Raw genomic sequence first — 23,129 nt, forward strand, 5'->3', positions numbered from 1 at the left:
CCCTTGCATGAAAATACACCGACCTTTGCTAAATTTCACTACAGGCACCATATAGACTGGAATGTGTTGTTCACCTAGCATTCACCTCAACAAAAGCCTCCCATCTGATTGCCACATGGTATAGCATGATTCATCACTGTAAATCACATGTCTCCAGTCGTCGATGGTCAGCGAACTGTGTGGTTTGTGCTAGTGTTCAGGAGTCTTGAGCCCCAGTCATTGCAATTCTGGCACACAAATGCGAATTAGTGGCACTGTGAAATTCACGGGTGATGGTATCACACGATGGCATGCGATTTTTCGCATACCACCTTCTTCAATGATTAGTCACTGGAAGTCAACACACATGGCCTATCTGGCTGTGGTTTAATTGCGTTTATGTCTTCTTGTTTCCACTTCACAATCACATCCCCAACAGTCGACTTGGGTAACTTGGGAAAATGGAAATGGCCCCTATGTAAATGATTACTAATGTAGCAGCCAATAACCATTCCACAGTCAAAGTCACTAAGCTCTCTTACTTCCACAATTCTGCAGGTACTTCACAGTAATGAACAACGTCGAGCCCTCAGTCACCTCTTAGAGTAGCAGCAACAGCGATCATAGCAACATCTAGGTTCTAGTTTACACATAGCGAGGGCAGTTTGGACAATTTTGATCAGTTAGTGATCATTTAGAAAAGCAGGAACCTATGTTACATTTTTCAAGGTTTTGTAGGACCGGACAAGATGTAAAATTTATCCTCAAAATTTATCATGATATGAAAAGACAGATATAATACAAATTAAGTAAATTATGATTTTAATTGGAAAGCTTGCACACAAACAAAATACAATCAGAGTCCAGATTAACCATGGAACTTCACTTTTTCCTTGTGATATTTATCTGTTAACTTAGCTTACACTCCATTATTTACCTACCCCACTATAAGTGACGTGATGTAGCACTGCGTGTGTTCCAGTTGCCTTGTACCTAGTTTGTTGTAGAATTTGATAGTGTACGCAGTGGAGTTACCTTTAGTGAAAAGGTCAGAACTCAAATGAGAAAGAGAATTTTTGGAATTGAACAAAACCTGAAAATAACTGAGCATTTAGAAAATGGCAGAATGGTTAAATAACTAGCAAATAGTACACAATTTGAAAACGATAAAGAGTAAATCAATTTTGGGATGAAAAAATAGCAAAACAATGAAGAAATCAACAGTGGATGTGGACAATGGCTCAACTGTGAACAAGCCTTTGAGATGCTCAGCAATGGTGACAATGTGCAGCAAAATGTTAATGGACTATTTTGGCGGTTCTAAAATATTTTGCAAGTTTTAAATAACCCTAATTTTTTTTACTATGTTTACGATTAACATACATACATACATACATACATACATACATACATACATACATACATGCATCATTACAGACCATTATGCCTTTCGGTGTTCAGTCTGCAAGCCTCTGTGAATTAACTAAACGTTGCCACAATCCTTTATTTGCAACTAGTGCTGTGGTCTCTTTTAGTTCTATACCCCTTATCTTTAAATCATTAGAAACCGAGTCTAACCATCGTCGTCCTGGTCTCCTTCTACTTCTCTTACCCTCCATAACAGAGTCCATTATTCTCCTAGGTAACCTATCCTCCTCCATTCGCCTCACATGACCACACCACCAAAGCCAGTTTACATGTACAGCTCCATCCATCAAGTTCATTCTTAACTTAGCCTTTATCTCCTCATTCCAAGTACTCCCCTGCCATTGTTCCCACCTGTTTGGACCAGCAATAATTCTCACTAGTTTCATGTCTGTTGCTGCTAACTTATGAATAAGATATTCTGAGTCCACCCAGCTTTCGCTCCCGTAAAGCAAAACTGGTCTGAAAACAGACCGATGTAAAGACAATTTTGTCCGGGAGCTGACTTCCTACTTATACAAAGTAATGTTGATCGCAACTGCGAGCTCATGCATTAGCTTTACTGCATCTTGATTTGATCTCGTATTACCATCCTGGGAGAACACACAACCTAAATAGTTGAAATTATCTACCTGTCCCAGCTTCGTATCACCAATCTGACATTCAATTCTGTTGGATTTCTTACCTACTGACATCACTTTAGTCTTGGAAAGGCTGATTTTCATGCCATACTCATTGCACCTATTTTCAAGTTCCAAGATATTAGACTGCAGGCTTACGGCATAATGTACCATTAAGACCACGTTGTCAGCATAGGCCAGACTGCTTACTACATTTCCAGCTAACTGAATCCCTCCCTGCCACTTTATACCTTTCAGCAGATGATCCATGAAAACTACAAACAATAAAGGTGAAAGATTACAGCCTTGTCTAACCCCTGTAAGTACCCTGAACCAAGAACTCATTCTACCATCATTACCGAGCTCGATAGCTGCAGTCGCTTAAGTGCGGCCAGTATCCAGTATTCGGGAGATAGTAGGTTCGAACCCCACTGTCGGCAGCCCTGAAAATGGTTTTCCGTGGTTTCCCATTTTCACACCAGGCAAATGCTGGGGCTGTACCTTAATTAAGGCCACGGCCGCTTCCTTCCCACTCCTAGCCCTTTCCTGTCCCAGCGTCGCCGTAAGACCTATCTGTGTCGGTGCGACGTAAAAACAACTAGCAAAAAAAAAAAAAATAGCATTCTACCATCAATTCTCACTGAAGCCCAATTGTCAACATAAATGCCTTTGACTGATTTTAATAATCTACCCTTAATGCCATAGTCCCCCAGTATGGCCAACATCTTTTCCCTTGGTACCCTGTCATATCTTTTTCTAGATCTACGAAACACAAATATAATTGTCTATTCCTCTCGTAGCATTTTTCAATTACCTGGTGCGTACTGAAAATCTGATCTTGACAGCCTTTCTGTGGTCTGAAACCACAGTGGTTTTCATCCAACTTCCTCTCAACTACTGATCGCACCCTCCCTTACAAGATGCCAGTAAATACCTTGCCTGGCATACTAATCAATGAGCTACCTCGATAGTTGTTGCAATTCTTCCTGTTCCCTTGCTTATAAATAGGTGCAATTACTGCTTTTGTCCAATCTGAAGGTACCTTACCATTACTCCATGCTAATCTTATTACTCTATGAAGCCATTTCATCCCTGCCTGCCCACTATACTTCACCATTTCAGGTGTAATTTCATCTATTCCTGCTGCTTTATGACAATGGAGTTTATTTACCACTTCCTCAAGCGTAATTTCACCAACATCATTTTCCTCCTCCCCATGAGCTCAGTTGTCCATGGCACCACCAATAAGATTTCCTTTTACATTGAGAAGATTTTCAAAATATTCCCTCCGTCTGTCCAGTGATTCCCTGGGGTCTATTATGAGTTCACCTCAATTACCCAAAACACTGTTTATTTCGTTTTTCCCTCCCTTTGTCTGAGACAATTCTCGTCCTAATTCCTCCAACTGCCAAATCTACCCACATCATTCGCTCATTTAGTTGCCTAACAGAAACTATGTTGCGTGCAATATTATTCCTGATGAACAGCCCTACTCCCACACTGCCTTTCCCTTTTTAACACCCATCAACTACACTTTATAATCTCCTATCTCATCCTTGTTATCTCCCCTTACCCGAATATCACTTACTCCTAGCACATCCAGATGCATCCTCTTTGCTGACTCAGCCAGTTCTATTTCTTCCATAAGCCCCATTAATACTAATAGCTCCCCATCAAATTCCATTTTGTTCGCCAAGTTGTTTCCAAGGATTCCCTCGCCTGTCAAATGGGAGTGGGACTCCATTACTCCCATAGGTCTGAGGCTAGCTTAAAATGTTTTGTGCTCGGTAAATTCTGTGAAGCAGAATGCTACCCTACTTACACATAGTCCAAGTAAGGATCTCTCCTCTAACATGTTAGGGACCACCGGTGGATTGTATAGCCCTAGCCGCCTGAGTACAGGGAGGGCCATGACTCAGAATATATCCGAGATGCCCACTCCCATCCAGTAGCAACTGGTATCCCGACTCTCAGGATCACTTACTAGGCCACTCAGCCATTGCCCATGGTTCACGAACTAGGATGTGACTATAGTAACCCACACCATGATTATGATTAATTTCATAATAACTGAGTTTTCGTTTATTCTAACTGAGAGGTGACTGTAGAGTAAAACGTAAGATTCTGAATAACTTTCTTACCATGGCACTACTTCATATTTCCAAATAACTTACCAGCATGTCTTGCAATCATGTGAGCCAGGGTGGTTTTGCCCAAGCCTGGGGGACCACAAAGGAGCGTTAACTTCTGTTGAGGACAGCCATGTTCATCCAGGTTGTCATTCATACCAAATTTGGTGAACTTGGCAGAACCATCTATCAAAACAAATTGTAAGTCTCTAATTAGTGCAGCAATAGACTCTAATGTAACATACAGATGCAGGAACACAATGAACAAAAAGAAAGAATAATTCACATTACTATCCAAAGAACTCCATTGTTGCAACCAAAAGTTTGTCTCCACTTCTACGGGGAAACTCATTCAAGTTGCATCACCCAGTGAGATTTAGATGCTAAGCAATGATTCTATTTTTGCCCTTCATTTCATTTAGATTGTATCACAATGTGCAACTCTTTTTGCACAAGTAACAGAAAGCAATTAAAAAAGTCATATAAAAAGAGACAAAAACAAGAATAGAAACATAGTAAGATAAAGAACTTTGCTGTGGAAATGGATGTTCTCGTGGTTTTCAATGTGGAAAATTGCTAGTTATATTGGGTGTGGCACCTAAGTAAGAGTTGTCAGGCACCTTTATGTCATGCGATGTCCAATGTCAATCGAAAATGTTGTTTAGGTTCTCACTGCCAAAAAATGTTGTTCAACGTGTAATTTTATGTGCCCAATCAATTCAGCAGCCTCAGATCAGACTATTGCGTTATTCCATTTAAAGGTATTAATGATGGTGACAGACCAAGAGCAATAATTTAATATTTCCAGTAGTAGCTGAGTGAGACAGTAGTGTGAAGACAGCACAGAGCACTACGAGGCAGTGCAACTTGGGAAGCTGTACTGTCACCATCCATAAATATTCTTGAACAGAATATCGTACAAGACTACTCTGAGGCTGCTCTAACGATCGGATGCAAAAAATTATACTGTAAACAATATTTAGTCTACAGTGAGAACCTAAATGACATTTTCCATTGACACTGAATGTTGTATGATGTATCTGATGAGCAGTTTTTCTTTGGGCTGACGCTATCTATGTACACATTCATTCATTCATTAGTTGTTTTGCTCATTACTGAGCGTCGTGGCCTTATAATTCTATCATTTCTGCATTGCAGCCTTGATGAGATGCTTTCATCTAGACCAGTTTTCAATTTTCCTTAACATGATCTTAAGAGGTACGCGAGTGATCTTCACTTGATCTTACCATATACTTGCTGTTCTTCCACATGGTCTACTGCCTTCAACTTTGTCTTGCAAAATGGTCTTTTCAAAGTTCTCTCCTTCTCTTCTTAAAATGTGCCCAAGGAACTGGAGGCAACACTCTCTCATATGGGAAGATTGACGTTTCTTGATGTTCAGTTCATTCATAAAGGAAACATTAATTCTTCTTTCCATCCAGGATACAAGCAGAATTCTCCGTCAACATCACATCTTAAAGGAATCAATTCGATTTTTGTCTGTAGCATTCATAGTCCAGGTCTCACACCCGTACAAAAAGATTAGGAACACTAGTAATTCCATCAATTGCATCTTCATAGCTTTTGATATTGCCCAGTTCTGCCAGATCTTTAGTGAGTTTAACCATTGCAGCCCGACATAGAACAATACATCTTTTGATCTGTTTTACACAGTTTCTTGTACCACTGATGACTGTCCCAAGGTATATGAATTCCTTTGCTATCTCCAGGTCCTTTAGATATCCTGTAAGCTGGATCTGACCTTGCCAAAATGTTAATTCCTTCCAGTCGTACGTTAGTAATTGTTCATTTAATATTAGAAACAAGTAGCTATGTTACTCCAAAGTTGAAACTGTTTTGCTTTAATTGTAATGGTTTTAGAAGTGAATTTAAAATGTTCAATCATTATTATTTTTTTTTTTTTAATCTCTGCTCTGAATAATCCCATTATTTAGGTTGCTAAAGGGAATGTTTTAACACTACCTCATAAAACAGTAGTGGAAAAAAGAACCTGTCATCAAATCAGAGTCAAGACTATATTCTGTAGAACTCAGTACAGTCTAATAATCTCTCCATCTGAAATGCAGGGTACTCTCTGAAGAACTCGTAACATGGAAGAGAAAGACGGTGTTCCGAGTTTTGGGACAAGTATATTTAATAAGATTATCTCCGAAATTTAGTCCAGTTGGTCGAGCTGTCCTATAAAGGAGAATGGCAGAGTCACATACTGGGACAGGCTACATAGTCCCATGAAGATCATATCCTAACTTTTAACCACATCACGACAGCTCATTTCATTGTCTCAAGTCCATAGCAAGCCTCCAAGCAGACAGTACCTGTGATGTCACTTTACAAACGTTCCTTGGAATATCACAACGAATACACAATATATTGTTGTTAATAATAATAATAATAATAATAATAATAATAATAATAATAATAATAATAATTGTACCGGGCGGTACACATCCACGACGCAAGTTCAAATCTTGCGCCAATTGAAACTCCTCTACAGGAGAAGCTCGGAACTTTACAACTGAACTAGTTCTACGGTTTATCAGAAGATGTCACTGAGTGTTTGTGATTTACTTTTGTTTTTCATGGATCAAGAAGTGTGGACATTCTCTAACAGATGTCTCTACAAAAAACTATGGTTATACACTCTGGTGTAATGGAATGAACTTTCCTAAAGAAATTTAGTATTCATAAGTTTTGTTTTTACTATATTTTGTTCTGTTATCTTTGGGTTGGCAACATTAATCCTTTCTATCCGCCTGTTTTGAATTTAGCCAATCCCAAATTTCTAATTTATTTCCAACCAATCATGTATGTCTTCTTCAACATAGATATGTTGCTCTAAGCTATCCAATAAAAGCGAGAGGGTGTTTCTACTCATTCCTGAAAGGTCTCAAATTTTCCACGAGGGTATAAAACTGCTGTTTTTCCTTGTCTCGGGGCCACTAGTATAACATCTAACTCAGTGTGTGAATATGTAGCAGGGGGCGGGAAGCGCCTCTTTCTTCAAGCAGCAGCTCTTCAACAAGGTAATGGCCTTTTAAGATCTTCATTTCTTGCTAGCTCAGCAGTTCAACTCTCAGGGAGGGTTCGAAACCTTTAATACGTAACCCATCTCTTTAAAATGTAAATTCCTTTCAGTCTATGTAAAAACTACAAATATCTTTTACTGTAAAGCGGGGATAGAGACTGCCTTACCCTCTCGAGCTCCCCTTCATCTTGAAATTAAGGTGACCACGTTTTCGTAACCGTTTCTTCTCTTCCTTAATGTGTTAAAGTTTTTTCATACGGGTCACCTCTCTAGCTTGGGATTAGCCCCTGTATTATCGGCCTAGCGCCACATAGGTTTTAAAACAAAAACTTTAGTGTAGGAGTGCAAGTACTCACCTCCATCCTTTTGTTTTGGGCCATTTAAATTAACCTAGTTTTGCACACTAAGGCCCAGTAGATTGGGTACAAGTTGCCCCTGTTGATTTATAAGTTTGTCTTAAGGGCAGTTGAGTGTAAGGTCTGCTTATGGCCTCCTGATATGCTTGAACTATTGAGAGCAGGTCTGCTCTTTCCTAAATTTGATTCCTGTGCGCCTCTAGGAGGCTTAACATTGTAGTTAGGAGCAAGTGCTCCTTGGCATGATGGGGTTTTCTGCCCCTTTGTTTAATTCTGTACCTTGGTAAAGTTGGGCTAATAGCTCAAGGATTGTCATTGTGGGGCTCGAAGCCCAGATCTTGTAATTACACCCTAACTCTTGTAATTTCTTTGTACCTGATTTTGGCTTGTTGTTGACTTATTAAGTTTTCAAATTCTATGTCACCACTGTTAAGTTTTGAAAATATAACCTTTGTTGAAATTTTAATTCATTTTTTGAACTCGTAGTTAGACCCATTCCAGCCCGCACCTTCTTTCACCTCTGCTGATCCATCAAAACTCTGTAATAATAATAATAATAATAATAATAATAATAATAATAATAATAATAATAATAATAATAATAATAATAATAATAATAATAATAATAATAATAATAATAATAAACATTGAATAAACATGCTGGCTCATGTAAGTGGTCATCTCAGTGAGCGAGCCCAATGTGATTCGAAACACACACACACACACACACACACACCCCCCACAAAAAATCCTCACAGACTCTCCTCCGGCCTGAACCTGACCTTGAACATATCCAGAATGAAATGCTTCATTTGGCCTTTGGTGCACTCGACGTCATGTGCCATTAGAATACTGTGAAAATGTGATTCGTCAGACCACATTACGTTCCGCCAGTCAACTACTGCCATCGTTCGATGATTTCTAGCCCGCTGAAGACACGCAGCTTTATGTGCCTGTGTGAGCAATGGCCTCTTGCGGGGTCACTGACACCAAATGTTCATTGCATGCAGTTCCCGTCGCAATGTTCTCTAGCTAACAGGTTGGGATGGGCCTTCCTTCACTGCAGCAATTCCTGTCGGGTTTGGAAGCGATTTTGATTCACAATCCATGAAACACATCTCCAGACCCTCTCGGTCAGAATCTTTTTCCGATCACAATTCTGATGTTGTGTTTCGTGGCCACACGTAGTACACCACTGCTTGTAGACAAGTTGAATAGTCCTCTGCAGAACATCAACAAATCCAGCAACTTCACGCACTGTGAAGGCCATGGACACGGCGAAACATTATGGCCCCTTTTTGCCACTCTGTCAGATCCTTACATCTACCCATGTTGACGTACACTGTCCACCTGAAACATAAACATCTCACTGATCGCTGCTGCGTTATGCTCACACAGAGGCAGTGCGTGTACGGCTGAGCACAGGAGTGAATCACTGTACCATCTGTGTGTGCGCATTAGGGTGACTAATTTTTTGTCCGGTGAGCTCACAGCCTTACTTTACTCCATTTGTCACATTACAGAATCATAAAATTGAAAATATCTTCCAAAACACCAGAGAAAAGGCACCTGATGACTCTCAGGTGAGAGACGTGGTATTCACATGTTATATTCGTAATATATTTTATTATGAAAGTTCATGTTTGTTAATTCATTACTTGACAGAGCAAGTGCTAAGTCTACGTGTATCTTGTAATTTGAGAATAATTAAATAGACAAACATACTGATAGGTTAGTGCAGAAAGGAGCAATAGAAAAGGAGACTAGGACAAACATGTAAACATAACAGGACAAGGACGATATCCGTATCATCAACCACTGCCGTTTTTCGGCTCTATGCTCATCAATCTCAGCTTCCAGATCCATTTCTTCTCAGCCCCCAACGAGCTCATATCTGCTCTCCAGCATCATCAGGAAGGTGGACATCAACACTTATTTTAACAGATCTCAAATCTTGAGAGGAAAGTGAAAGATAAGAAGAAAGCAGGATAAAAAACAGGAAAAAGAGACTAATAAAAATGAATAGAGGACGTAAGAGAGTTGGAACACAAGACAAACACAAAAGGAGCCCAATTATGTGTTTCCATTCCTGTCTTTCTATACATGGCTTGTTATGGATAAATATGCCTCTTAAATGCTGCAAGTACTGCAGTTATAGAAAGGTGGGTGTAAGTCCCATTCAATGGTGATCACATAAACAGTTTTAGTTGTTCTTAAATACAAGGAATATGGTATCACAAGAGCCTCCGTGGCTCAGACGGCAGCGCGTCGGCCTCTCACCGCTGGATACCGTGGTTCAAATCCCGGTCATTCCATGTGAGATTTGTGCTGGACAAAGCGGAGGCGGGACAGGTTTTTCTCCGGGTACTCCGGTTTTCCCTGTCAACTTTCATTCCAGCAACACTCTCCATTCTCATTTCGTAGCATCTATCATTCATTAATATATATATCACTTTGGGAGTGGCGACCCCATCGTAATAATAGCCTATATATGATTCATTCATAACATCCCTGACCTGGTCACTGACTGGAAAACAGGTTGTAGGTTTTCATTTTTCATTTTCATTTTCATGGTATCACAAATGGTAATTCAAAGATGAAAATGAAATTGTAAAGGAAAGTAAAAAACCATACAAGACTGGAGACACCAAATGTACACATGCAAAAGACCAAAATGATGGTAATTGGTACAGGTGGCAAATTAACTGAAATGAATATCTCCAGTTCCAGTTTCAGAAATGTTATATCTGGATGCCATTTTAACTAGAAGTAACAGCTGTGAAGTAAAGATCAGGAGAAACATCGTCATGGCCAAGAACACAATGTCTCAACTACTGTAATGCATATTGGAAAGGATCACTCCATTTTGGTCAAGCTAAAGATGAGGCTTGTTCAAATTCTGGTTTTCTCTGTCTTCCTTTAGAGAGTAGAAATGGTTTGCATTTCTTGGACAGCATTTCACATCCAATAGTCCATTCTGAGGGAACTGAGCATCAGTATCAGGAAGGTCCTAGCAAAGAATTTCCTAGTTGAAAACATATAAGCTCTTTAGGCTTTTTTAATCATGAAACTACCCGTGTTCCGCCCCAGTGTAGCCGTGGGTGAAATGCTGGTAATTTCATAATTGAAAAAGCCTAAAGAGCTTAAATGTTTTCAACATTTGCAATCGATGAAATGAAATTATGGTTTCCTGCTACGAACCTTATATTTGATAATTTCCTAATTATTTAGTCATATCATGTGACAGAGAGAAGGCAGCCTTGAAAAGTACATACTTTTAGGAAATGTGCCTGGAATGAGGGAGTGTGGATGAACTACTGTCCTACACTCTGAACAAACTGTACAAAACATGTAACCAAGACATCCCTCAAACAAGCAACCCATTTGGCAGAAAATTGCAGACAGTGGAAACAGAGTAATATCCTCCAACAACATGATCCTCAGGATTGAAGGAACAATAAGAAGAGTAAAGCATATCCTTGATACAGGAAAAGTAATAGTACAAAATAAGTATTAAATGTCTATTATACAACTGGTATGAAAATCAGTGTGGAGAAGAGCAAAACAGTGGTGATAACGAGAGGAGAAAGGGAAGGAAAAGGAATCGTTAGTATCAGGGGCAAAACCTTGAGGTTGTTGAATACTTCAAATATTTGGGAAGATGGAAAGTTGGATAAGGAGATCACCAGAAGAGTACAAGCAGGAAGTACACTCTACCAGAATGTAAGGAACCTGGTGTGGAACAGAGAAGTTCCTATGAAATGTAAAGAGATAATGTACAAGATGTACTATACTCCTATATTAACGTGTGCATCAGAGACTTGGACTCGGGCAGCACGAAATGAGAGTAAAATTCAGGCCAGTGAGATGAAGCTCCTAAGGAGTATGGTAGGGAAGACGAAGAAGAGATAGAGTACGAAATGTTGAGGTCAGAAAATATATAGGGGTAGAAAAAAAATGTGTGATAGTATGGAGAAGAATAAATTGAGATGGTTTGGACATGTTATGAGGATGGAGGAGGGAAGGATACCAAAAGAAATGTTGGAGGCTAAGACAGAAGGAAAGAGAGCAAGAGGGAGGCCTAGAGCAAGATGGATGGACTCTGTCAAGAACAGCATAAGAAAAAGAAGACTGGACTGGAATACAATTATTGAAGAGGAGTGGTGGAAGGAGAGGCAACGGTGGAGAAGTGCCATCAATAAGGGGAAATGAAAATGATGATGATGATGATGATAACTGATTCTGACTTTGATAGACCACTATATTAACCCATTGAGCCCTGCATATATGTTGGACTGAAACTGCATTGGCGCTGGGATTATTTTGGAGGAAATATAGTGTCGCTTCATATCGTGAGAAATTTCTTACTTACAAGACCATTAAAGATTTAAATATACATGAAAACAAAAGGCTTTCATACCACAAACTGCAGAACAAGGAATACAGTAAAACATTTAATTTTATTAGCATCACAGGTCCGTACTCAGTCCGCGTGCTGAGCTATAACACAGCCTTCTCTTTGCATTTCCTCTTCGATTTCCACATCTTCAGGAGCATTGCTCACACTAGTACTAATATTACTACTAATTTCACTGAAAAAATTACATTCCTAATCATCAATACTTCCTAAAAGGGGTTATATATCAGTAAATATCAGTTCTATACTGGCAGCCATCTTGTTTACAAGCGAATCTCGAAGTCGAGAGATAGCCCACTTCAAACTAATATTACCAAGCACAATACCGATATATATTAGCAAAGAGCATATAACATTGCAAAGAAAGAGTCCCTACACAAATCACAAATGCAACCCACTCTGCCATCTCTTGAGGAAAAGTTGAATTACGTAGTAAAATGAGACAACGGAACAGTTCCGTGGTCTGGCATTTGGTCCACTGAGACGAAGCACGGAACGGTTCCGTGGCTCGGGCCCAATGAGTTAATGTGCTACAAGCAGAAGCAAATACAATTTGTTGATGGACCACACACTGGAAGTCACTGAAAAGAGACCCCATGGACGACCTAAGTAACAATGACCCAATTCACTACACAGTAATATAAAGAGCATAAATCTGCTCCTGACACGACCAAAAAAATTGAGACAGTGGAGCCACAGAGTACACCTTACCTTTAGGCAGGACAAACACTGATGGAGAGGAAGAATCTTTTGGATTTACTGTATGTCAAGAGAAATAACGTTAACTATCTGAGGCACAATATCTATTGGAAAGGGAGAAAACAATTACATAAACGAACATCGATGACAGAAACTTAGGAAGAAGGGTAGAACTCACACAGAGGATGAACATAATAACAAGCTATGTAGGCATGAGTAACAGAAAGAAAGGACAAAGACAAACTCTACAGTTTCAACCATTAACATCTGCATAGGTGGAATTTCCCCTTCATTAATCTCAGTTGCTCTAGGTTCATTTCTTTCAGCCTCTGGCAAACTCCTTTTGTTTTCGAAATCAACTTTCAACTGACGCGAAATTGGGAGGTTGTGGGTTCGGACCCCACTGGTGTCCGGTTGGGCATTTTTGTTCTGTACCTAACATCTCTTCAACACGTACTAAATGTACGTAACATGACCTAATAGACTGAAAGTCGATTTTGATTACAATGCGGTCGTGAAAATTCAATATTCATTCCTTCTGTTTCCTCACTTCATCTTGGGAGCGAGTCAGCATCCACATTCATTGACAGGGTTATTCCTGAAGTCTTTATTCTTGATGTGGACTGTGACCATTCAGTGAATGAAAAGGTAGGGTTTGTTCTTGACCTTGTATAAAGTCATGTCCATGCCTTTACCTTCTGTGGCTGCCTCTTTGAATTAACATTACAATACTAAAATATAAGCACCAGGCATGTTAATCATTCAAAATGTCTTCCACCAGCCCCAATACAGGCATGCCACAATAGACTGCCAGATGCATTCAGACACACCCACAGTGTTCCTGACTGTGTCACAAGCAATCACCATTTTTGCCAATAGGACCTGCTCAGATAATATTCCAGCTTATATTCCAATCACTTGCTCTTCCATAAATTAAGTACATATCAGCAAGTTCCCTCAACACAAATCTTTCCATCATAAAATGAAACTAGAGAAATCAAAATGCATTGTCCTACAGCTGAAAGGAGTACATCTACTTGGGAAAGAAAGGATAGAACCTAGAAATCAAGTGTTTAGCTTTTGCAGATGACCTTGCCACCTTAGCCAAACCTGAGAAGATGCTCTAAAAAAAAGATGGAGGAGGTCCTGAATGAAATTTCCGAAAAAGCGGGTCTTAAAGTCTCTTCTGAAAAGGTTGAATATATGGAAACACAAACACTCAAACGAGAGAGATATATGGATGTAAAACATGGCAAGATTAAAAGTACAGACAAGTTCAAATACCTGGGTGAATGGATCCAACTCAACGAACTGGATACAGAGGCAAACAAGGCAACAGCCAGAAAATTAGATCTGGCCTACAAGCTAACACAGAACAGGTATAACAAACAGGCAATATCCAACACGGCCAAAATCTGACATCATAACTCTGTAATAAAACCGGAAGGATTGTATGCTTCAGAGTGCCTTATTTTAAACTAAAAAGGGCGGCTGCAAGTACTTGAGAAGAAGGCAAGAAAGATTCTAAGGAAAATTTTGGACCCACAGAAGACTACCGATGGGACTTGGGAAAAAAGTAGAAATGAGGAGCTCTACAAGTACACCGAAAAGATCACGGACACAGTGCGGAAACAAAGGTTGAAATTCTACATACACCTAGTGAGAACGGTTGACAAATATACATTATGGGGTTAAAAGCCACCTCCAAGTGGGTAGAAGAGGTCAAGAAGGATGCAGAAGAAGGTGGAATTACACTAGAAATGATCCACAACAGAAGAGAATTCAGAAGAAGAGTCAACAGTCGAAAATCATTTGAAGAGAAACCACTAAAAAAAAAAAAAAAAAAAAAAAAAAAAAAGACCCAGACGGATCATTTACGAAGAGGAGAGAAACATGAGAAGCGAAGCGTGAAGAGGTTCTGGAAAGAGATGAGAAGAAAGGCCAAGAAGCCTTTAAGTTCTATGCAATCCATAGTTGGCCAAATTTGGAAAAATATTTATGAACTTTACCATGACAACATTAAGGCCCACACTGAAGAAAAACTACATAAACTGATTTGTTTTAGCTCCCATTTACTTTCTCCTCTTAATAAGATATGTGATTTAGAATTATATTACAGGAAGCAATAATATGAAGACTTCTAACTACCAAGCTACCTGAACATGAGTCCCTCTATGAAAATTGTTCATAGTGACCCCTTTCACTGTCACAGGTACACCCCATATAATATACTGTATATCCCTATGACCCAGCTTCCCATCTGTAATAATGGATATAAATCTGAATTCAGTCAACAACGCCAGTCACATACTAATTTAAACTATAAACTGTAAACTACCTGATTTCCATTTTTCTTCTTTCAGGGTCTTGGGCTTCACTTTTCTCTCACGTTTGAAGACAACTTTGTCCCACAGTTTCAACCAGTGCAATAACGATCGATTAACATTCTGAAATGAAGTACATTATTTTATACATTGTACAGTGAAATTAATTAATCATAGAACACAAAATAAAAATAATTATTAAGGAACTGCCAAAACCTTTTTTAACATCAGAATATAAAAAGCTAAAAGTAATTTATGAAGGCAGATCGGAAAGTAACACACAACATTTCTTTGTACGAAAAACTATTTGAGTCTGGATATCCAAAGCTGATAGATAGTTTGAATCTTGTGCTACAGACAGGTGCTGCCCTAGAGGAGCAAATGGTAACTAGTGAGCTAGCATTGTTCATATATGAGGAATAGCAAGGCATAGTGTGCTTTTTGTGGACAAACGGAAAAACACTGAATGAAATTCACAGACATATCTCAGAAATGTATAGTGCTGATGGCCTGGATCATAACAACATTTCCATATGGTACAGATTCTTATAAGAAGGCAGAATAAATGTTGTCGATGAACCATTCTCTGACCAACCTGTGACTGTTTCAACACCCCCCACCACGAGGCACTGAGCCAGCAATTCGAAACAATTGGCAGGTACTTTTGGGCACCTTGGCATAACAATTCAACATTTCCTTCAGTACAGTATACAATATTGTGCATGATGGATTAGAATTTCATAAAGTCACTGTGCACTAGGTGTCCAAGGACCTGTCAGAAAGGCCAAAGAATGATGCATTACGCTGATGAAGTAATGACTAGGACTCAGAAGTTGAGGAAAAATCCTTTTTTTTCTTTTTTTTTTTTTTTTCGAGTGGCTGAAGTGGCTGAAATATGTTAATTCTGGGTAACTGTAGGCCAGAAAATTGTGTTTTTATTAGCCCTTTATTGCCCATTTCAGCATTTTTGGTTTATTGGTCCTTTTTCAGGATTTTTTAAAGTCTTAACAGCCTTTTTTTTCCAACTTCAACTTCTTTGGACTCCACGCCTCCAAGGGCCCTCATATCCTGTACGGAAACAAATTTGCTTTTTGTCAATAAATTGAGAAAATAGCCAGGACGAATAAAAGGAAGAAGAGGTGTCACTGTCTCTGACTATGATCAGAAGGGAAAATATGAACTGTTACACTTTAATGTACTGTGGATAGGAACTTCAAGAGAGGAGCCAGCTTGTGCATTTCTGTTATGGAAGTTTAGAGAAAATATAATACGTTAGCAAGTGCTTAGGCTTTTACAGCCATCACTCAATGAATTAACTGTAAAAGAAATAATTTTCCGGGCTTGTAAGCCATGCTCGCACTGGGTTAGTAGCTCCCAATATTTCACCAGAAACTGTGCCCGGCATTTTCAAGGGGTTTGCTTTTTCTGAAGGTCAGTAGTCAGTCAATAGCTGATTTATTAATATTAAAATATTATAACCGAGTCAGGTATCATCCAAGAGTGTGTCCGACATATGAGTACCATGATACGAGTATCATAGTGTAGGTTATAAATTAATTTGATACATGACACCGGTGCTCACAAACATTTCAAGTTTTGTCCTTTTGTTCCATTAGGAGAGACGTGCACAAAATCCTTCAAAACTATGAAAGAAGATGATGATGATGATGATGATGATGATGATGATGATGATGATGATGATGATGATGATTGAAATTGCTAGCCTATTATGTTGGGAATCTAGTCCCAAAAGAATTTGGCTGAATTCAGGACCTTGCACTAAATTCCTAATACTGCATGTCAGATGCCATGCCCCCTTTTTTCATGCAATGCTATTTTTTATCTTTGCTGAACTCTTTATGTCTGTTTAGTCAGGTGGTTGTCAATATCATACTTAGGAGTAAGAAAGAAGGCTGTGAAGCATCACTTCAAGTTGGTCAAACATGGCAATTACCACAGAAGTTTGTTTTGGTTTGAGAGATACAGTGCGCGGTTGCATGTTGTGAAATTCGATTGCCATTTCCTGGACTTCCATCTTTTACATGACAAATGTACCTTTTTCTCTTGAACCACTAAAGATATCAACCTGAAACTTGATAAGAGAGGTAGGCTAAACACTGCCACACATTTTTCCTGCACGGGAATTACAAAATAAGTAATTTCATGGACTTCAGAGTTTTATATACCGTATATGTATTTTTTTCAAACTTTTAACATTGAAAACATTTATTTAAAAAAAATGAAATAGGCATGAAATTTTAAAATGACTGCAGGCATTAAATCATAAAGATCTTAGGAAAAATTATATGTCGAGGACCTCAACACTGCTGGAGAAAAGGTACATCAATATGATCAAAATTCATATTTGATAAAATTTCCTTCAAAAACATTTTATCTAAATTAAATTATTAATGGTTAAAGCCAGGAACAATGTATTTTACAACAGTGTGCAAAGTTACATGATTCTAACTCAAATAGTGTCCAAGTAACAAAGAATTTGGAATATCAATGAAATTTTTTTTCAGGTTTCCCTGTAGAGGGTGAGCACCCCTATGGATTACAGGTTTTTTATTTTGTAGGTGGTGATATATGTCTAAGTCATGCCTGATGAGTCCACTTACTCCCTCGTAATGAGCACAACCCCACACAAGAAAATCAATGAGAGACATTCAGCATGATTTCTCTGTAAGGTTTCAAAATCCTTCCTCACCAAAACCAACAATTTTAGAATGGGAGAAAAAGATCTTTGTAAGTGGTTGCATAAAAGATAAATCCTGCTCAGGATAACCATGAACGTGACAAGAAACATGTTTGGAGGCTGCAGTATCTGTCAAACATTCGCCAAAGAAGTTCATTCGTAAGATCTGGGACTGCTTCGGTTATATATGGTTTCAGCAGGATGGAGCACCAACCTATTATGCTATTGCCATCAGAGAACATCTCAATGAGGTATTTTATGATCAACGGAATGGACGTGGTTCTGGCCTTCTCCCTGCACCTCTGGAGTTGCCACCCCGAAGTCCTGATCTGTCACTGTGCAGCAATGGATGATGGGGTTATATTAAACAGTATGTTGCTAGCACACATTACGGGAACGATGATGGAGTTAAGGTTGTAGTTCAACACACATTTACTGCCATCACTCAAGCAATTTTGAGAAGATTATCACATTCTACATAGAGGAGATTGATGGCGTACACACAGAAATTCTGGAATAAGTCATTATATTAATTAATGGCGTATGGCCTCCAGAGAGGCCTGATGCAGGTCTTTTTCTAGTAGACGGCCTATTAGGCGATCTGCATTCTGTGAAGACGAGGGCCCTACCTAGGACGATTTCTAATGTTGAATACGCCACACACATACCCAGCCCCCGAGCCATTGGAATTAACCAATTAAGGTTAATCGAAGCGGCTGGGAATCGAATCCGGGACCCTCTGAACCGAAAGCCAGTACGCTGACCATCGAGCCAACGAGTCGGACAGTCATTATATTAAGACTGTACATGAATACAAGGACAATAGATAAGGGTAATGGGACTTTGAGATATACTGTGTCTATTTCATTCTTTTTCCAAATGTTGAGAAAGTGTATCATTTGATGTAGGCGTTGGGAGTCTCTGGTTTAAATAATGCTATTGTTTTTATGTCGAAATAACTACTGTTATGAGTCTTTAGTATGTGGTAGCCTCACATACAAAGTTTAACAGTAGATTAGCATAGGTGAATTCATTTTTAAAGAGTTCAAAAATTACCCCTTTAAGAGTCAAATAGGTGTCTGAAAATAAGTTACAGAAAATTTATGGGCATAATAAACACAATAATATAAGAGAGTATCCGTCATCCATTTTTTCCTACACCCTTTAGTTAATTGCCACAGTAAGGTTCATATCTCTTACATCCTGCGACGTAGTGCACTGAATTCTCAACAGAATATTAGCAATAAAGAGTATTAATATTAGCATTCAAAACTCTCAAAGAAAATGCATGGGGTATGCAGAAATAATCAGAATCTCTTCTAGCGAATGGAGTACAGACATAAGTGCATCACTAAGGAACACATGGTATCAGCTGTTTACATGCGCTGCACAGTTGGCAAGCAATACAGTAGTGTGCATTGCGTGACTCAACACATGTAGGGAAGTGGAGTGGCAGAGCGGGGCATCGCAAAAGATAAATTTAAAGCATCAGTTCCTGTAAGTTTTCATGTTTGTGCCCTGTGCCCTGTGGAAGACACTTACAAAAATGAAATAAAGACCTATCTGTGTCGGCATGACGTAAAGCAACTAGCCAAAAATGTTGAGTAGTGGACTTTTTGTTCACATTGTAGAATTTTTAGATCTTGATCTATTGTGGTATAATTGTGATTATAGTATTTGTGATGCTTGCACATGGCAGAGAAACAATTATATTTTAAAGCATTGCAATGTTCTGTATATCTTATGAGGAAGTTCCTATCACTTTGTCTAACGTAACTTGACTGCATCCCTGACATTCCAGTTTATATATCCCAGAATTTATGTATTTACTGCTAGTATTTACTGTGTGAGAGTTAAATAATATTCTTTCATTAGTGTTGCTGGTTTTGAAAGCAATTTTTAGGTTCTGTTTCCTTAGGTTGTTGGTGATTGTGTCTATATTATTATTGCCAAATGAGAATGTGGCACATTTTTCTTTAGTTTTTGACTCTTTCCTTAAAGTAGTTGTGGGGTCGTTAGTATGTTTATTGATTAGCTTATTTATAAATTTTGTGCTGAATCCGTTGCTCAAAGCTATTTTGCGGATGGTCCTGATTTCTTTTCTCAAATTTTTCTTTGAAAGCGGGATTTTTAAAGTTCTTTCTAACATGCTATTGTAGGCAGCTTTTTTGTGAGTTTCAGAATGTACTGAATTTTGTTTGTGTTAGTAGTGTAAGTTGGTTTCCAGTAAAAAATGCCAGGCAATTATTCTTATGACTTGATAGTGTTATGTCTAAATAATTCAGCGAGTTATTGTTCTCCATTTCCGCAGTGACTTTAATAATCTGATCTAAACTGTTGAGTAGTTCCAAAATTTCCTTTCCTTCGTTAACGCTGCTATCTATGATGGCTAGCACATCGTCCACGTAGCGTGTCCAATATTTTATAGCTTTGATCTTATCTATGATGTTTGTGTGTTCTAAGTGGTCCATATATATGTTTGCCAAAATACTGTAACAGAACAAGGTATATTGAAATGAAGGAAAATTACACAATTCATAGTTTCGATATTAAAGACATGTATTCCAACATCCCCATCTCTAAAACAATAAATATTGTTAGAAGGAATTTAACAGAACATAGCAGTTTAAGTAAAATAGAGATTGAAGATTTATCAAATTGTTACCAAACACAATAGAGAACAATTATTATTTCGGATTTAACAACAAAATATACAAACAGAAGAAGGGGATGGCTATGGGTTTCCTGGCGTCGAGTATTCTGGTGAATATTTATATGGACTATTTGGAATCAAATAAAATAATTGAGAAAATTAAAGGATTAATCAAATGGTTGAGATATGTAGATGACATTTTCATAATTATAGATGAAATAGAAATAGGTCCATTAGAAGTTTTAAGCAGGGGCGTATATAAGGGGGGCGAGGCAGGGGACCTTGGCACCCCCGAAATAGTGAATATAAAGAAAAAATAAGTACCGTAATCTGAAGTATTTTAATGAATCATGCGCGAAGGCATCGCCTACTTTTCCCTGTAGGTGAGGGGAGTGGGGTGGAAGTGGTGTGAAGTTCGTGGCAGTGATCACTGAACACCGGAAGCTCCCGCTCCCGCCCGGCTATCTGCGCGTGCGCGGACAACTGAACTACACCAGTCACCGCCAGAGGCCAGCACAACAACCGGGCGCCAGAGGTGTGATGAACAGTTCAGTGGCAATCATTGGTTGTTGTTTACGTTTGTTCGACATCCATTGTACTGAAGTATGGTGCTGTTTTAAGTGTTAATGTTTACGTACTTTACTGAAGTTTACTGAAGTTGGCCGTAGGTGAACCACAATCGTAATGAAGAGGCAAGCTTCCATTCAAAACTTTTTCGCCAACCAGTGTCAATAAGCCTGTTGGCGATAGTCCTGAAGTCGGTAGTGTTACGAATGGACAAAGAGCAAATGGGCGCGATGGCGACAATGCTGAAGTTGGCTGCGTTGGTAGAACTGCTTCTTGTGATGTCGCTACTTTGAGCTCAATTAATGTAGTTCCGGTTATGGAGGATAGTAGGCCTAACCAAGTAAGGAAAAATATCTATGATATTGGAAACTATTATCAAAACAATTCCGTTCAGTCTTTCACAAACGGAAAAAAAAAGTTATGTTAGAAAATGTTTGGAAACTCCAGCCTGGATACAAATTTCCCTCCATTACTAGTTCAGATCATACTAGATCTTTTCAAATGAAGTGGCTAGAAGAATTTACATGGTTAGCTTATTCAGAGGAAAAATCTGGATGTTTTTGCAAGTACTGCGTGTTATTTTCCCATACCGAAAATGTAGGGAAAGGAAATCACCAAGTAGCAGGGGCGTTGGTCACTCAGGCTTTTACCAATCTTAAAAAAACCAGGGAAATGTTTAGCAAACATGAAAACTTATCCTATCACAAGAAATATGTTTTGATCGCTGAAAATACAAAAGATATAGTTAAGAAAAAGTCTGAAAGTGTTATCAATCAAGTAAATGCCCAAAGAAGGCAGGATATTGAGAATAATAGAAAACGGCTAATCCCTATAATACAAACAGTACGACTTTGCGGGAGGCAGCAAATAGCTCTAAGGGGTCATCGTGACTGGATGAATAAGCCTTGAAGAACCGGACCAAAATAATGGAAATTTTCGATCTTTATTGAGATACAGAGCCAACAGTGGAGATAATATTCTTAAAGACCAATTAACGACCAGTGGTGGGAAGACGATGTACACAAGTTCTTTCATTCAAAACGAACTTATTAACACATTCGGTCACTTAATCCAATAAAAAATTGTAGAAAATGTCAGAAAGTCTGTTTTTATTCCATTTTAGCAGATGAAACCACTGAAATCAGCCAAATCGAACAGTTTTCTCTCTGTGTACATTATGTAGAGGACCAAACTTTCTAAATCACAGAAGATTTTCTGACATTCGTCCCTGTTTATGACGTCACTGGAGCAGGTTTGGCCAACACAATATTGGAGACCTTGTCAACATTAGGGCTTGACCTAAACAAAATGAGAGACCAAGGGTACGATGGTGCTGCCACGATGAGCGGGAAATTCAGAGGCGTTCAAGCTTCCAACAGAGAAAAGCTACCGTTGGCCCTGTATACACATTGTTCTTCACATACTCTAAATTTATGTTTGTCAGATGCGAGCAAAATACCTTCTATCAGAAACTGTATGGGTGTCATAAAAGAAGTCTGTGGATTCTTTCATATGTCAGCCAAAAGAACTGAAATATTGAAATCAGTGAAATTTGAATGTTGTCCAGAACAAAAGAAAAAGAAACTTATTTCACTGTGTGAAACCCTATGGGTAGAAAGGCACAACTCAGTAATTTTATTTAAAGACATTTTTGAGCATATCTTTCTCTCCCTTTGCAATATAGAAGAGGAATTAAGTGATTCAGCATCTAAGGCTCACACTCTTAAGGAGTGCTATTAGTCAATTTGCATTTCTTGTTAATCTTTTTGTTTTGAGCTGGATGCTATCAACCACGCATAACTTATCTGAGCAGTTTGAAAACAAAAATATAGATCTTCCTCAGGCCATGACTAACGTCACGAGTGTCTTACACCTCCTATCGAAGGAGAGGGCAAATGCTGATGACTCATTTAAAGCCTTGTATAATCAAGTAAAGTCATTCGCTGCCAAACTTGACATTAAAGAAGAGATTCCAAGAATTTGCCGCCTTCAAACAGCACGTAGAAATGTCCCTTACACCACAGAAGAAGAATACTATCGAGCAGCTGTTTATGTGCCATACCTGGACGATTTTTGTAACTCGCTAAAAGAACGCTTTGAATCTTACAAGGGAGCAGTTGCATCCTTACAAAACATCCTTCCACAATTGTGCATCATAACAGATTTCAGTTCACTGGAGGCTGCTTTTAGTTTCTACGAAGAAGATATGTCACATA

The 23,129-nt window shown here is 38.7% G+C and overlaps 1 protein-coding gene across 1 annotated transcript in view; it reads right to left on the bottom strand.

Annotated features, from left to right (window-relative positions):
- Positions 1 to 23,129, bottom strand: part of cutlet (chromosome transmission fidelity protein 18 homolog) — a 424,016-nt gene that overhangs the window by 288,010 nt on the left and 112,877 nt on the right. The window contains exons 9-10 of the mRNA XM_067136426.2: positions 15,010 to 15,118; positions 4,199 to 4,339 (exon numbers count right to left, since the gene is read on the bottom strand). Of these exons, the coding sequence (XP_066992527.2) occupies positions 4,199 to 4,339; positions 15,010 to 15,118 (250 nt within the window). The remainder of the gene's footprint in view (positions 1 to 4,198; positions 4,340 to 15,009; positions 15,119 to 23,129) is intronic.

This window comes from Anabrus simplex, chromosome 1 (genome assembly GCF_040414725.1).
Source record: "Anabrus simplex isolate iqAnaSimp1 chromosome 1, ASM4041472v1, whole genome shotgun sequence".
In the NCBI taxonomy this organism is placed as follows: domain Eukaryota; kingdom Metazoa; phylum Arthropoda; class Insecta; order Orthoptera; family Tettigoniidae; genus Anabrus; species Anabrus simplex.